Source organism: Lepisosteus platostomus, chromosome 8 (genome assembly GCF_059453375.1).
Source record: "Lepisosteus platostomus isolate fLepPlt1 chromosome 8, fLepPlt1.hap1, whole genome shotgun sequence".
Lineage (NCBI taxonomy): Eukaryota > Metazoa > Chordata > Actinopteri > Semionotiformes > Lepisosteidae > Lepisosteus > Lepisosteus platostomus.
In genome coordinates, this window is record NC_142618.1 from 39,642,121 (window position 1) to 39,656,975 (window position 14,855).

General features: G+C 36.7%; 1 protein-coding gene across 8 annotated transcripts in view; it reads left to right on the plus strand.

Annotated features, from left to right (window-relative positions):
* The first annotated feature begins 4,119 nt into the window (after window positions 1-4,119).
* Window positions 4,120-14,855, plus strand: part of LOC148657311 (ATP-dependent 6-phosphofructokinase, platelet type-like) — a 42,174-nt gene continuing 31,438 nt past the window's right edge. For 4 of the 8 annotated variants that reach the window (XM_088643397.1, XM_088643391.1, XM_088643395.1 and 1 more), the window contains exon 1: window positions 4,122-4,433. In XM_088643397.1, coding sequence (XP_088499523.1) covers window positions 4,346-4,433 — 88 coding nt within the window. In that variant the 5' untranslated portion in view covers window positions 4,122-4,345. Of the gene's footprint in view, window positions 4,434-14,855 lie in introns of all 8 variants that reach the window. The other 4 variants (XM_088643393.1, XM_088643392.1, XM_088643398.1 and 1 more) reach the window with 2 other exon arrangements.

The window sequence follows — 14,855 nt, forward strand, 5'->3', positions numbered from 1 at the left end:
AATTAAAACTACCATCCCTACTCTTTTAACACCTACTAGCATTTCTGTTTTTAAAATGTATTTAACTTTTTAAAAACATTCTAAAAATAAAAAAGGTTTTAAATTAAAAGGATGTGATAGGGTGGCAAGTTCAGACAAGATGGCACCTCTGGGGAACTACAACTACAGAAGGCTGTGGGGAATGGCCTGCCACTCCTAGTCACCTGTTCAATTGCTGGAAGGTAATTGGTCCTGTGATGCTAAAAGAATGGGAAGTAGAGATTTCTGAAATTCTGTGTCGGCTGTCTGGAAATAAAGGGTTGGTCCTCTGCAGTGTTATGAAAAACATTTTGAGTTCTGAGAAGAGCTATGGGACGAGACTTTTTCTGGGGTTTTCAAAAGGCAACAAACCTAACTACGTTTAAGCACTGCACAGTACCTTTGCTAAACTGTTGCTGAATTGATGTTGCTATTTAGGCTAGGAGCAGACATAATTGCAGGCTTCGTTTAGTGAAAACTTTAAATGATTAGTTTAAGGACTGTTAATGAAAAATAAATCAGAAGCTATGGTACAGAAAGTTTGAACTCATTCTAGTTTACGTTAAATTGTGAGTTCTAATTCCTGAAACTATGAGCACTGGAAAGTTTTGCAGCACATGAATAATTCAATAAAACAGACTTAGAAGACCTGAGCAGATCCTTAGGAACAGAATATATCAAGTACAAAACTGAAGCATGTGTGTCATTATGCTTTACCTTTCTGGACACAATTAATCTTAACTATGGTTACTGTAGTTTTTTAGGCAAGCCCCGCCTTTACTAAAACCAATAGCTCTCTTCCTACTTTTTTTCCCCTGTTCTTACCTGCTTATGTCTTTCATTTTATGTTACCTGAGGACACACTGTTAATAATAACATTTCACAACACAGCCATTTTAGGTTACGGAGCTGTGACCTTTAACATGCAGTATTGTAACCAAATGCAAGAACAGCAAATGCATGCAAACTGAGTCACAGGGCCTCCTCCTGTGAAGATTCCTTAACACTGCACACATCAGTAGCCTCTAGCTACTCTTCTTTGCCATTGTCATGTACTGTACTTAGATTATCAGCACATGAGGCGAGATGGTTGTATGTTAAATTGCCTTGAATTAGAATATATGCTAGTGTTATATTAATGGTAATGGGAGGATTGAATTTGTGTAAGGATTTGGGTTGGTAAGAGGGAAACTTTTGTATGTATTGATTGAAATTGATTACGGTGTAGTGGTATGTAAGTTAATTGCTTACGGTATATTGGTATGGTTTTTTGTTTTGTGTTTGTTTTGTCTTGTCTTTGCAATAAAAAAAATCAGCACATCAGGGGTTTCCTAAATGAGTCACACTCCCTCCAGAACCTGGGAATCCATATGGCCTTTTGATTTTTATTCTACTTGAACTGCAAAGTGCTTCACTGATGTACAGTAATTGCCCATGTTCCAAAGTCTTCAGACAAATCCATTATGTTTCCCGTAGTCCCATTAATGGATCCCTGAGCTACTCCTGCACTGACATTTGCCTCTTGTTGTCATCATCCCTGGGTTCCAACCTTTCATGGTGTCCTTTGCCCCTAACAGCTATTTTTTTCTTCAGAGAAGCAACTGTGTGGGAACTTCTGAGGTTGGAACTTTTGACCAACAAGTGGCAGTGAGGGAACAATTCACAAGCCAGCAAACATAATTTTAATTACGAGGGCACCCGTAACCTTTTGAAGCAGTGGTAGAAGTGAAGGAATGTGTAAGAGGAGTTCTCAAGAGGAAAATGTCTCCACCTGTGAATCGTCAGCGGATAATTAATAAATTCACGTCGGTTTTACTTACTCTGGTATTTATTCTGCACCTGCCATACAAAAATGTTCCTTTGCCCAGGTGTCCACTTCTCTGATAAGCTGATGAACTTCAAGGCAAAGCTTAGAGGTTCAGATTTTATATGCCTATGTGTACTGCTCAACAATTCTTTTGCATATTTAATTGCAATATATGTAAACAAGTATAACTATAGTGCAAACTAAGTACTGTATCTACTCCGGGCAGTATGATGAGAAAACCAACTGCTGAATTATACCCGATATACAGTACCTGATGTTATTTCTGGCACACTGTCAACATTATGTTATGGGGCCGCATCAAATCAGCAGTACTGGACAGCTTGGGGATGATATATATAACAAAGTCCAGGGAAATCTGAGAAAACACTGTTTCAGTCTTCGTAAGACATAAAACTGGGACAAATATTCACCTTTCAAAATGAACCAAAGTACAAGACCAAAGTTACTTTGGTCTGAACAAGAAGTGGCTTAACAAGAAGAAAGCAAATTTCCTTTATTGGCCCAGTCAATATTTTTCCTTGGAGTTAATACAAAATGTGTGGTAAAACTTGAAAATTGCTGTCCATTCAATGATTCCTGACCAACCAGACAGTGCTTGAGCAAGTTTGCAAAGAAGAATGGCTACAAACTTGCATCATTCAAAACCTTCTTCTTTAGAAGAGCCTTAACCGGTTCTGTTCTTTCCCCCTCTGCTCCTACTGTATTCAGTACCCTCATCCACTGTCTCCTCTCATTGTATTGCAACATGACAGGTTCGGCGAGGATAGACACAGGAAACCAGGCCCTTCTTAACTGAGAACACGGCGCTTTATTAATTGGACATTTGCCCGGCACAGAAACCACAACAGATGAAGAGAGTGAAAAGGAAGTCAACAGGTTTCAACACACTGGGGTAAATTCCGATACACAATTACATGGGTATAGGGTGGTAATTGGGCACATATATAAAAGGAGTGCAAAACCAGGGAAACTATTTATATGAGTCAGGGTGATCTCGCGACTGTGTACACCTGTTCCACAATTAGTCAGCTGCACTGGTCAGCGGCTCTCCTAGTCCCCACCCTGGCCACCACTACTCCCTTTCCTGCCCCTTGCTGTGTAGCCCAGCCGGGCGCTCTTCAGCCACAACGCCAGGCGAGGGCGCTACAGTATATTCCCATTATGCACATCTTGTATATTATTTTATTATTGCTGTTGTCATTCTGTAAAGTTCTTTGAGAAGCCACCTTTAAAGATGCTGTATAAAATAATATTTATAATAATACAAGCTCTTGTTCATCATCTCGTGTGATTCAATATTACCTTACAGTATTGGATCGAGTAATGTATCCTCCACTCATCCATTTTATAGCTGCTTCTTCCAGTTCAGAATTGAAGGGGAGCAGGAGCCTATCCCCAGGAAGCAATGGGCGAAAAGCAGGGCACACCCTGGACAGGATGCCAGTCCATTGCAGGACACACACTCACACCAGGGCCAGTTTTTCCAGAAGTCAGTTAACCTACAGTACCAGTATGTTTTTGGACTGTAGAAGGAAACCGAAGCACCCGGAGGAAGCCCATGCGAACACAAGGAGAACATACAGTACTGTACAAACTCCACGAAGTCAGCAACCCAGGGCTCCAGCTTGCGAGGCACCAATTCTAACCATTGTGCTACCCCTGAAGTAATTGAAACCCAATTAGACACACTAAAAAATAAGTTTAAAATTAAATACAATATTATTTATATGACCGAAGTGTGCATTTGTATTGTGTGCCTAAGTAATTCTTAGCTGCCCCGGACACTAGAATCACTCATTCCGGTAACAGGTGTTTTGACTACGCTGTGTAGCAACGTGCATCTGCAAAGAGTATGAGGATATAATTGCACAAGGTTGATATTTGAAAATAATATGCAGCACGGTACATTAGTAAAAAAAAACGATGGGTTGTCATCTTTCTCGTTTCTTTCTCATTTCTCATTACTTGCATGAAGGAAACGGCAAAACTGAAACTCATCCACTGGAAAACAGTGGAGCACCGTAAGAGATCGGAAAATCTTAAATTGGTGTTTTTGAGTATGGTATTCCCAATTACTGTGTTTTGTGTTATATCATTATTTTTAAGTTAAGAAATGCTCATTTCCTATCTTGTCCCTCCCTGCTACCTCACCTTACCACCTAATCCCACCTACAGTCGTTCTGATTGGCTTCAGGGGCCCGAGGACGAATTGTTTCCCCCGCCTATTGGCTGGCTGCGCTGCCAGTGAAGCGGAGCTCTCGGAGCCGAGTCTGCCAAGTGAAATATCCGCGGCCAGCTGGGCTGGAGACACCGGAGGGGCAGAGAGACAGAGACACAGGAACGGGGGCGGACACTGCTGCGGCAATTTCATTCTCCCTTTTGACACCGGCACGCATTTTAATGCGTCATACTCTAAATATATAGACCACAACCGGTTATTATTTATAATTGTTTTTTATGAAAATATTTATTTTTTGAAAGACTATCTCGCAGAAAGAAATGGCGCAGCCTGATAAGAAATTTTTTGAGAATCTCTCCGGTGCGGGGAAAGCCATCGGCGTACTGACGAGCGGCGGGGATGCTCAAGGTACAGTACCGCATGCGTTAACACACTGTATGGTGCGCCCGGACGAAAAGAGAAAACAGCAGAAGATATCTTTTTAAAAGTATGTCGGTACTGTAATAGGGACTGTATATTGACAGAACATTTGAAATCCTTTCTTGCTGTTAATGTATTTTTATACTTTACAGCAGCAGTATGGTGTGCTCCTGCTGACGATGCTCGCATACCAAATGTCACCTTGTGGGCTCCAGGAACCTCGATAATGATTTAATTCGCCTTTACTCATATAGTTTATACTCTGCCACACTTAAATGTTGAGCACTGCATTGCGCAGTTTTCACCCTACTCCAGTGATCACGTAGCCTACCGTCTACGCTTTTCCATCCCAGTCTGCTAGAATTAAGTGATTATGTGCTTTGCAATGTAATAAGAGTTAGGACTGTTGGCTTCATTGCAGATAGGAAGGGGAAGTGTTGAGTAAAAATATGTATTACTTAGAGAATTTGAGCGAATGGGAACGCTGGGTGTATGCATTTATGAGGAAAGTAGTTAAGACAACAGCAACTGTTACCAAAATGAAACCCCTTTTTTAAATCAGGAAGTTCAGCACGCTGCTAAAGCGACATTCCTTATAAGATACTATTTTTCGATATGTTAATCAGCAATGTAAAAATAATGTATTGCTTCCCTTTTGAGAGTTAGAAAGGAATATATTAGCTTTTGGAATCTCAGGTTATTAAGTCATTGTTATACAGTTGATGTGTAAATCAGCGCGTTACCGTAATTTCTATAATACATTTCAGTACAAGGATGTGCGTACGTGAGGATTTGCAAGTCATTGCAGATTCTGCCACTATGCGTCACAGATGTGGAAACACAGCATCACTCTGAACATGAATATGACTTGAACTGAAAAGATTATTCATTTGTGTGATACACGCAGGATTTCCCCAAGAATGGGGCGCATGCAACAGAAAACAGAAAAATGTGACCGGGAGAGAAGTGAAAACTGAAGGTGGTTTAAGGTGGCTTGTTGGGACTGTGAAATGCCTATTTAAGGCCCGGCACGAACCTGTGGGATTAAACATGTCAGTAATCCTCTTCCTTTTTACTTTTGTGCAGCGTCACTCGATCCCCCTGTAGAGAAGTTGAACGAAAGATGATCCGCAAAAAAGGTTTCCTTATGTATCAAGTGCGTCTTTGAACAGACAATATAAAATCTATTTGTTCTCCAAACTGTGGACTATAATTCGTTGTAGGGAACATGTAAATACAGTAGTAACGAAGGGCACATTAATGTGTATGTATTATTTCGTGCAGGTAGTTTAGTGATGTTTTAGTCCACTTGCCTCCTAAAGATGTCATCAGTTTAATTGCACAGAATATGTACAACAGAGTATTATAACGTGGATATTTGTACTCATGCTGTTATTCAGGTCAATTTAGATTACAGTTTCAAATCAAACCCAGAGATGAATGTGTAAGGTCAGTTACTTGATGAATACATTGCCCTGCTTTACCCACATCCATGAAATCATGACCTTTAACCTTTCCTGCTTTTAGGATTCAATATCATTGACTATATAAGTACATGGAGTGGAGTAGCAGAAGACAGGGTGTTGCTCGTATTAGCAGCTTTGAGGCTCCAGGGACAGTCTTGAAAAGGAATGAGCATTTTGTTAAATGGCTTTTTCATCCCCCTACCCTGCAAAGGTGAACACAAGGGCAACTGTCAAGCACTAATTTACACAGTGAATGAAGCCTGTCTTTACAGATGGATAAGGGCCTCACCTGCCCTTCATTATTATTGGTGCTTAGTCTTTAATTTCTTTTTTTTTTAAATGGGATCTAATTTTGAACAGTGTGCTTTCTGGGGAATATTTGGAATTAATGGATGATTCTGGAAGTTTCTCGATTGACTACCAGTGACAGGCTGCCTTCAAATTCTTTTTTGTGGACTGACATACAGTATGCTCATAAACCTAAACGAAAAATCAAAAACTAAAAAAATGTAGTCCAATTTATGTTATATATTATATTGCTACAGCTACAAGTCCATTATACTACTGGTACAGAAGTGCTGCATTCTTATAAAATTACACTCACAAATAATGTTTTCTTTTCCAGTCATTTAGGCACAACATGACATTTTCTATATGGCTTATTGTTGCAAATAATAATTTATTTTTATTCTTTCTATTTCAAGCATGGTCTAAAACACCAATTAACAGTTTGCTACTAAATGTCTTTTTTACCACACAAAAACTAAAATTTGCAATGTTTAAACACAGGCAGGGTATATCAATACAAATACTCTTAACATTTTGTATGTTAAGTGTTGTACAATATGATATTGTGTAAATGTGAAGAGTGGTGTTGTGAAACCTTGGTGATTCATAGTGTGAAGAAAAGCTATCACATCAGATCTCAACAGATTGTTTCATTGTATAGCAATTACACCAAAATGTGTATACAGTACCTTCCAAAGATGCCACTCTTCCTGAAACAAATAGAAAGATGCAATACTGTTAAGCTCAGTAATTGTTTTTCCTTAAAATAATCAAGAAGTAAAATGGATGTAACAAAAAGGATATGCATTTGATCCCCAAGTACTACATGGACATCAGTGTATCACTGGCATTGCCGCAATTTATGGAGTTCTTAATCAGTGTTAGATATTATGGTTACCCCCAAAAAGTATTGCTGGAAGACTGGTATAAAAATAAACACATTCTTTAATCCTTGCAGTTAGAAGTTTCAGAAAACCTCCCGGGAAGCACATAAAAAAAATGCATATCCTTCCTTTCGTGTCTGAAGGTAACGCTGATTGAGCAACACTCAGGGTTTGTTTTAGAAATCTAGACACATTTTATCAAGACATTTTCAGGTCTTTTAACTTTTTTGTAATGTATTTGAAATAAATGGTTCTGTTTGTAAAATAAAAAGGTCCTTCATCTTAACTCTCAAAACAAGATAGTAGTTTTTAACCATTAACTGGTGTATACTGTATATATACTGTATATGTCATGGTGCAGATCTCTGTATTAATGGTAAGTTGTAAAGAATAGTAATATTATAAATGCCTTGTTAAATTCACCTTGAGGTGGAAGCCATGTGTTTGGTTATCACACACTAGACATATGGGCAAAATAAAATTTTCAGCTATTTCCAGTAATAACATTTTGAAGAAACCTGTTTTCCATCCTATCTGTTGATAAAGGAAAAAAAATTCAAGGTGATTGTGATGTATTATATATTAATATTTCAGTTTTTCTGAAAGAGAATTATTGATGTCTCTGCATAACTACACACATACAGAGGTACAAACACTCCGGTTTCCTCCCACAGTCCAAAAGCATACTTGTAGGTTAATTGGCGTCTTGGAAAATTGGCCTTAGTGTGAGTGTGTGTTTGTGTGAGTGTCCTCTGATGGACTGGCACCCCGTCCAGGGTGTATCCCACCTAGTGTATGTTACTTTCAGAGTTAGGTTTTGACTTCCCTGTGACCCTGAAGCAGTTAGAAAATGGATGGATATATGATAGATAACTCCTTCTATTATTGTGTTCAAATATATGGAAAGTGCCAAATACCATCTCAATAAATTCTAATCCCATGTAATTGTATTCCAATCGCTTCAACGCTTCATAGCTTGGCTCTGCTTTTTCTTGATTCTTTGGCCTTACCACTGTATCCATTTTGGTTTTCATTAGCCCTTGTTACAGTAAGTGCTCTTAGGGCCACCTACTCACTTAATAATTAGCATCCTTTGAAAAAGAAGTCATGTTTTTTTCAGAGCTGATGTGGTTTTCCCATTATGGCTTGTTTATTTTGGTCAAAGAAAGTTGTTACAGAAAAAGTAGTTGCAGTTCCTACGTACAAGTCTCTTTTAATTTGTGTTATAATAAAACAAGCAGAGAATGAATTATCTTTTAAACTGGCCTATGTCATTAGACTTTACAGACACTCGATTCCCTATAAAGAAATGCTGTAATCAAATTTTATTCAGGAGTTTTTATATTTTTTCCACTGAAATCTTTGAGTATACTCCTTTTTTGTAAAGATGACTATGGTGAAATCCGTTAAATTACATTTATCTTAAGTAATTATTATACTTAAAAGTGGTAACTTATTTTAACCGTGTCTTTTTTTACTTTTTTATTTTTTTTTCTTGCTGAATTGTACTGTACATCTAAAATGGAATGAGCTAATGTCATAAGAAACATTAACTTAGACTATGTAGGAACAACACAGAAAATAATAATGGATTTACAGTGCTTTCTTCCTCAAAGAGGTGAAATTTGCAATGGTAATAGTGCACTACTAAAAATACTGAAGTAGTTTAGTTCCATTTGTGCTCTATTAAATTACCATTGATTTTTTTCCTGTCATTCCTACTGTAACTCATATTCTGACACGTAACATGTGACATTGTCACAGAAAAGGGTCTCAGTCACCTTCCTTATAAAAACTAACTGGCCTGAATTGTGATTTCTTTTTTTTTTAAACTGAGTTTAAAAAAGTTTGTTTACCACACCAATTTTAAAGTCTCCTGTTGTCAATCAGATAGGTGTTGCCAATCGGGAAAGCTACTGTATGTGCACCTTTCAGGATCATGGATTGTTCTGCCAGCTGCTTTTTTACACTGATTGGCCTGGCCTTTGCACTGTGAGCAGCATACAGCCCATACAGTAGCATCGAATGTCAGGCTGGTGTTGTTACTGACCGAAGCCCACCTGCTCTCGGTAGTGCTCAGCCAATTGTCCAGCTCAGTTAAACCGACAACTGTTTGCCAAAAAAGTATTTTAGGATTTTCAACAGGTTCACTTTAAACTAAGTTATATAATTTTCTCTCCTTATTGTATTGAACATTAGTACCATATAAGACAAAGTTTATCATAGAATAGAATTAAGTCATTTACTAATGTGGTCCTTGATCTTCTTTTACATCTACACTGTTAAGCACAGCATCCTCCTTTAAATCATTGAAGATTTAATTGGTGTTACAGACACTGCTTTTTCTTGGCTTGAGTCATATCTGTGCAGTAGGACAAAGTTTGCATATCTTGGTTATTGTATTTTTCCCACAACAACTGGTATGCATCATTGTATCAAGTCCTTTTTCACTCACTATATAATATGTGTGTTACTTCTAGGCTAGATACATCAGTAATATGACATTGGTTATCACTTTGTACTGTATGTGAATTACACACATATTTGTCACACCTGTGTCAGATACTGTACCACTGGCTGAGTGCTTTTGCTTACAACATGCTATGAAAACTGAAAATCTTGGATTTAACAGTATTTTCTTCAAATATACATAAAACAGGTTTAATATTAGTTGGTCCTAAGCAGCAGATTTTTAAATTAAAATGTCTGAGGTTAATAATCGTAAAATTGCTCCCATTGGTTTCTTTGAAATCCTAAATATTTTAATTTTGCTTTGACTTGAACATTATATTATAAACTGATAGAACATCCCTTTTACGCTAAACTGATAAGTCAAACCATGCTTAACTGTTTTCAACAAACGTGAATGTTTTTATTTTTTTGCTTGCTGACATCTAAAAAAATCAATTAAAAGCCTCAGCTAGTACAAAACAGTGTTTCACATGTTTACTCTTTATTTCTTTGTCAAGTAATGTTGTTCTTTTGTTTCTGCCTTCTACACTACACAGGACCTGTGAAGTATAATGTGGGTTTTAAGATTTTACTTTTAACTTTTGTACACATTGAATTCTGAACCTAAAGATATTCTAAAACTCGACTAAAGACGTATTCCACAAAAAGGCAGCCAGAGATTTTTGCCCTTCCTTTTGATATTATACTCTTATACAGTATTCTAGATTTTCATTTATGTTTATTTTTTATCGATAAAGAGGATATTTATGGTCATTTACTTTATGTACATTTATACTCTGAGCACTGTTTGCTTTTAAATGTAGAGCATTTTGAGCTGTATATTGTTATACTTGTAATTCTATTCTAGACTATTGTTAGGATAGCATTATAAGAAGATTAGAAGATTAGAATATTTTTCTTATAATAATGCTGAATAATTTTAATATACAGTCACTTTAAGCTCTTCTCCTCCTTCTTATTGTTATAGTTTGGGATTGCTATCTAGTCAGATCTGTGAATATAATATCTGACATTCTTCTTCATGCATCACTGAATTTAGCTCCCAGATAAGTTATTTCAGCGTGGAGGTATAAAAGAATGTCTATGTTTTGTTAGGACATTTTCCATTAACTTGAGGGGGATCAGGATCTGTGGTCCTTATTAAAAGGTAGCTCATTGAAGCAGCATTGTATAGTATCTATACAAACTCCTGACATTGTCAACAGAGCCTATACTGTATGTGAATTTTGCATGTTTCAAGTAATTAATTCAGCCAACATTAACGATTGCATGTGCAGTTTATGTTTGCCTGTGGCCACCGGTCAGACAGTATGAATGGTTATGCTGATCTTCTGTAATCTGTTTCCTGGACCCCATAATCTCTGTGTTATAAGAGGAGAGTAGAATACAAGTTTTAATTCAGGGGCTACAGAGTGTTTATACTGTAGATGTTTTGGTTTTGTGTTTCTAGTCTTGGTATGCTTTGGAGTTTTTGGATCCAGTTTCCCTGTGACGAGTAGCAGGGTGGCGAGGCAGACAATACTGTGCCTGTGGAAAGGTTTCATGTTCTCTCTTTTACTGCTCTGGGTGTTCCCACCTCCCAGAAACATACTGCCTTGTTTTGATTGGTAGCTCTAAATTGTCCTTTTTTCCATGACATTTCCATGGATTGCTGCCACATCCAGGGGGGAGCAGTGAGGAGATCTCAGCAGCACTTTGCGTTCTTGAGTAAACTTGTCTGCCTGCGGCCCTCAACAGGATAAGAGACCTACTGATCATGTTTGGACATCTTTTGGACATCTTTTAGCACAGAACTAGAATTTGTGTTTTTTATACAGTACAACCTAACCTAGGTTTTACTTTTCTTTTTTGCTTTGTTTAAGCTGTTTGGTTAATTTTCATAAACCAAAAATAATCGAGAGAGTGGGTGTTATGTAAGAAAGGCCAATTGAATCATCATACTTTTCTATAATTCCTTTGCAAATTTGAATGTTATACCAACTTGAAGATTCCAGTAGATACTATTGCTACCATGATATCTGCATTACTGGTGATCATAGAAGTGTTTCAGAGTAGAGAGCGTATGCTACTGTACATGCCAGTACGGTTTATCTTTGTTTTGTGAAACATGTTGAAGTAAAAAATATCATGTCTTACTGTTACTGTTACTACATTAATATAAATTATTATATTAATTTGTCCATTTGTTTCATACACTGAAGAGTATATTATTGTTACTCAACTTTATATCTTCCCCAATATTTGAATTTTTAAATCCTTTAGTAAAGTATGTTGTGATAATACAGAAACAACATGCAACGTTTATTTTTATGATGACTAATTTTTTGTATGGGAAGTATTGCCATTTATTTGTTAAGCTATGGCAGTGTTCTGCAAGGCACAAGTGCTCGTTACCTTACCAGATTTTAAAAATAAATATTGTTTCTTAAACTAGTTTATTTAAGTTAATCCCTTGTTTAGAAGCTTCCTAAACAGCCTGCCAATAATTACTGGTTTAGATATTTATCTCTTTGAGATGACAGCCTTACGTTTGGCTTTTTTTTGTGAATAGTTGTAAGGAAGGATTAAATTAAATGAAGTAGCCTCTTTGGCATCTCATATTTCATATTATATATTTGACATATTTAATCTTTGAAGCGCTGTTGTCAGGTTAGGCACTGCCCTGCTCATGTTCTCTTTTATATGCACAGGCACACAAAAACCCTGTTTTTCCCTCTGTTGAGATATTGTTATTGTTGAGTTATCATAAATGAATGAATTTAAACAACTGTATAACTAAAAGCTGTATTTTACACTATCTAGTCCAGAGTGAAAAAAGAACATTTCTTGGATGGCTTTGTTTCAATACTTTTTGTGGGATACTGAAAGAAATTCAGTATTTAAAGAAGTCAACAAATATTTATCAGTATTGCTTAGTTCAGAATTTCTTATTGCAGACTCAAGAAAAATACATTTATTTTCTTTATTACCAAATTTGCCACCTTATTTGTATGATACCTGGAAAGCATTTCACTCACTGGTCTATGTCTGTTGTTTCTTCTGCAATGATGTTTCTGTAGATAAACAGTGGGAGGAAGGTTAAATTCACTAACAAAGGCTGAAGAATTGATTATTTTTCTTCATCTTCTTTACATAATGTCAAGACATGTCCTCAGGCCTGCAACACAATCATTTCAGCTCTACTCTTTGTAGACAATGTTTATTATGGGTTGTTTACTGTTTTGGTTTCTTATTGTAATTAATTTCCATTGCTGTACACCTATTGTTTCTCTATTCATAAATCAAAATTAGGCTGCTTAGGAATATACTTTTATGTATTATGCTAAAGGTTTTAGGGTAAACTATTTATAAAAGAGAAGTAACACACATTTACTGTAACATGTTTTCTCAAGAAATGTGACACTGTACTTTGTCTGGTAAGCTTCCATTGTCTTTTAACTTCGACATCTCTCACAGAAGAGCTGACTAAACATTTAAACGCTGTATCAGATACTGTACATAAACGAAAACAAATATCACATTAAATGGGTCAAACCTACCACTTTCTAAAAAATTACTTTATTTAATTTATTGGAAAATTAATGCATTCTACAGCTGCCAGTTGCTACAGTAACAATCAGAAAGAAAATTATTTCCAGAACAAGTCATAGTGAATTTAAGTCAATGAGACGCACTTAGAATTATGCATGAAATGTATTGATTTGTATTGATTGGTATGGTGCTAAATTGAGGCAATGCCAGTTGTTTTAGGTCAATGGTCTTGCTATTTTGGTATCCCCTATAGCCAGCATTGTATTAATTGCTCTTGCTGCATTGCATCTACAGTAGGTGTTTGTTACTCCATGATACGGTATCGGTTGATTGCTGAGTCTATGCTTTGAGGTGTCGAAGAAAAGTCTTCACTCAGGTTAGGTGTGGTCAAGCCGAATCCTTTATTCATGCGCATGAGGAGGATAGATCATGCAGATCTGAGAGCAATCTCTCATACAGATCTACAAAAATCTAACTCCCCGAGATGATAAATGCAATGAGTTTTATACAGTAGACACACACAGGAAAGCTCACTCCAAGTTTCCATATTAGGAGATGTTTTTTTCTCTACAAACATTTCTTTGTAATTGACCACATTCTTCTTAAGAAGCAGTTCTACCTTGCAAACAGACAAAAGGAAGTATAAAAATAAAAGGTGTAAAATGAGCTAGACATTCTGCGGTTTGTAATATCAATGTCAAAAGGTCAAATAATATGCTTGAATTATCCTTTTATACTGTTGCTAAGCAAAAGGCATATGAGCTAATAAAAAAGTCACAATTTTATATACAGTACTTAATAAAAAAGGCAAATGCTAAAATTCTTCCTCAGAGGTGATGCAAAAGCGAGCCATAAAGAACATTGATTTATTGTGCATGTGAATACGAGGTTCTGATATTCTTATTGTAGGGGTTTGAGCTCCCAATATGTTTTATGAGCAGAGTAGAAAAATACAGGAACATTGTGGATTCAGTGACTGTGAGTTTGTCAGAGCATTCTCTGGTCTTATAACAAAAAAAGGCATTTGACTTTGCCGCTGATTTCTTTATCTTGGAGCTGATATATCTTCAGTTTATATAGCAAAGGAGACACTGGTATCATTGTGGCACATTGCACTGTCAGATATGTTTTACTGTATGCTGCTTCTAGATTTGCTCTGTGAAGATGTTTTGTGAATGGGTTTGAAGAGTGAAATTGAAATTGATAGAGTAGTAATTGAACTGTGCCACTGAATGTACTTATCCTGTGCTCACAGTTTTAAAGATTGTGCAGATGAAAGTTTTTACAGCAATCCCTATTCTTGGTGAAACATTTGCTTTTTAATCTCTTTGCCTTTTACATTTAAAACCTGATCATGGGTTTTGTTGTATTCTTGTTCTCTTGTAACCAAGTAACAGCAACAGAAAATCATGTAGCCTTTCAGTCCGTTATGCAATGTTTTCAATCTTGGAAAACAGCCCAGAAGTTGAGGTTTTTTCCTTCTTTGCTTTTTCTGTTCTAGTGACTATAAGAGGCTGCTTGTCTTGCCATATTTTATTGTCCTATTAATGTGGAAAAATCAGAAAAATTTAAAGTTAGAAGTGAAACTTCCATACAGAGTCTGACATTTCCCTTTTCTCCAGAAAGGCAAGTGTTAATTTAATTGTCTGGTTGTTCTGTGTGGGTGGGGGGGGGGGTGGGGTAAATGGTTATTTACCATACATGGCAGTTTGTGGTGCTATCTCTGGCTGGTAAGATACACTGTAGTACACACAGGAAGAGCAGGAAAT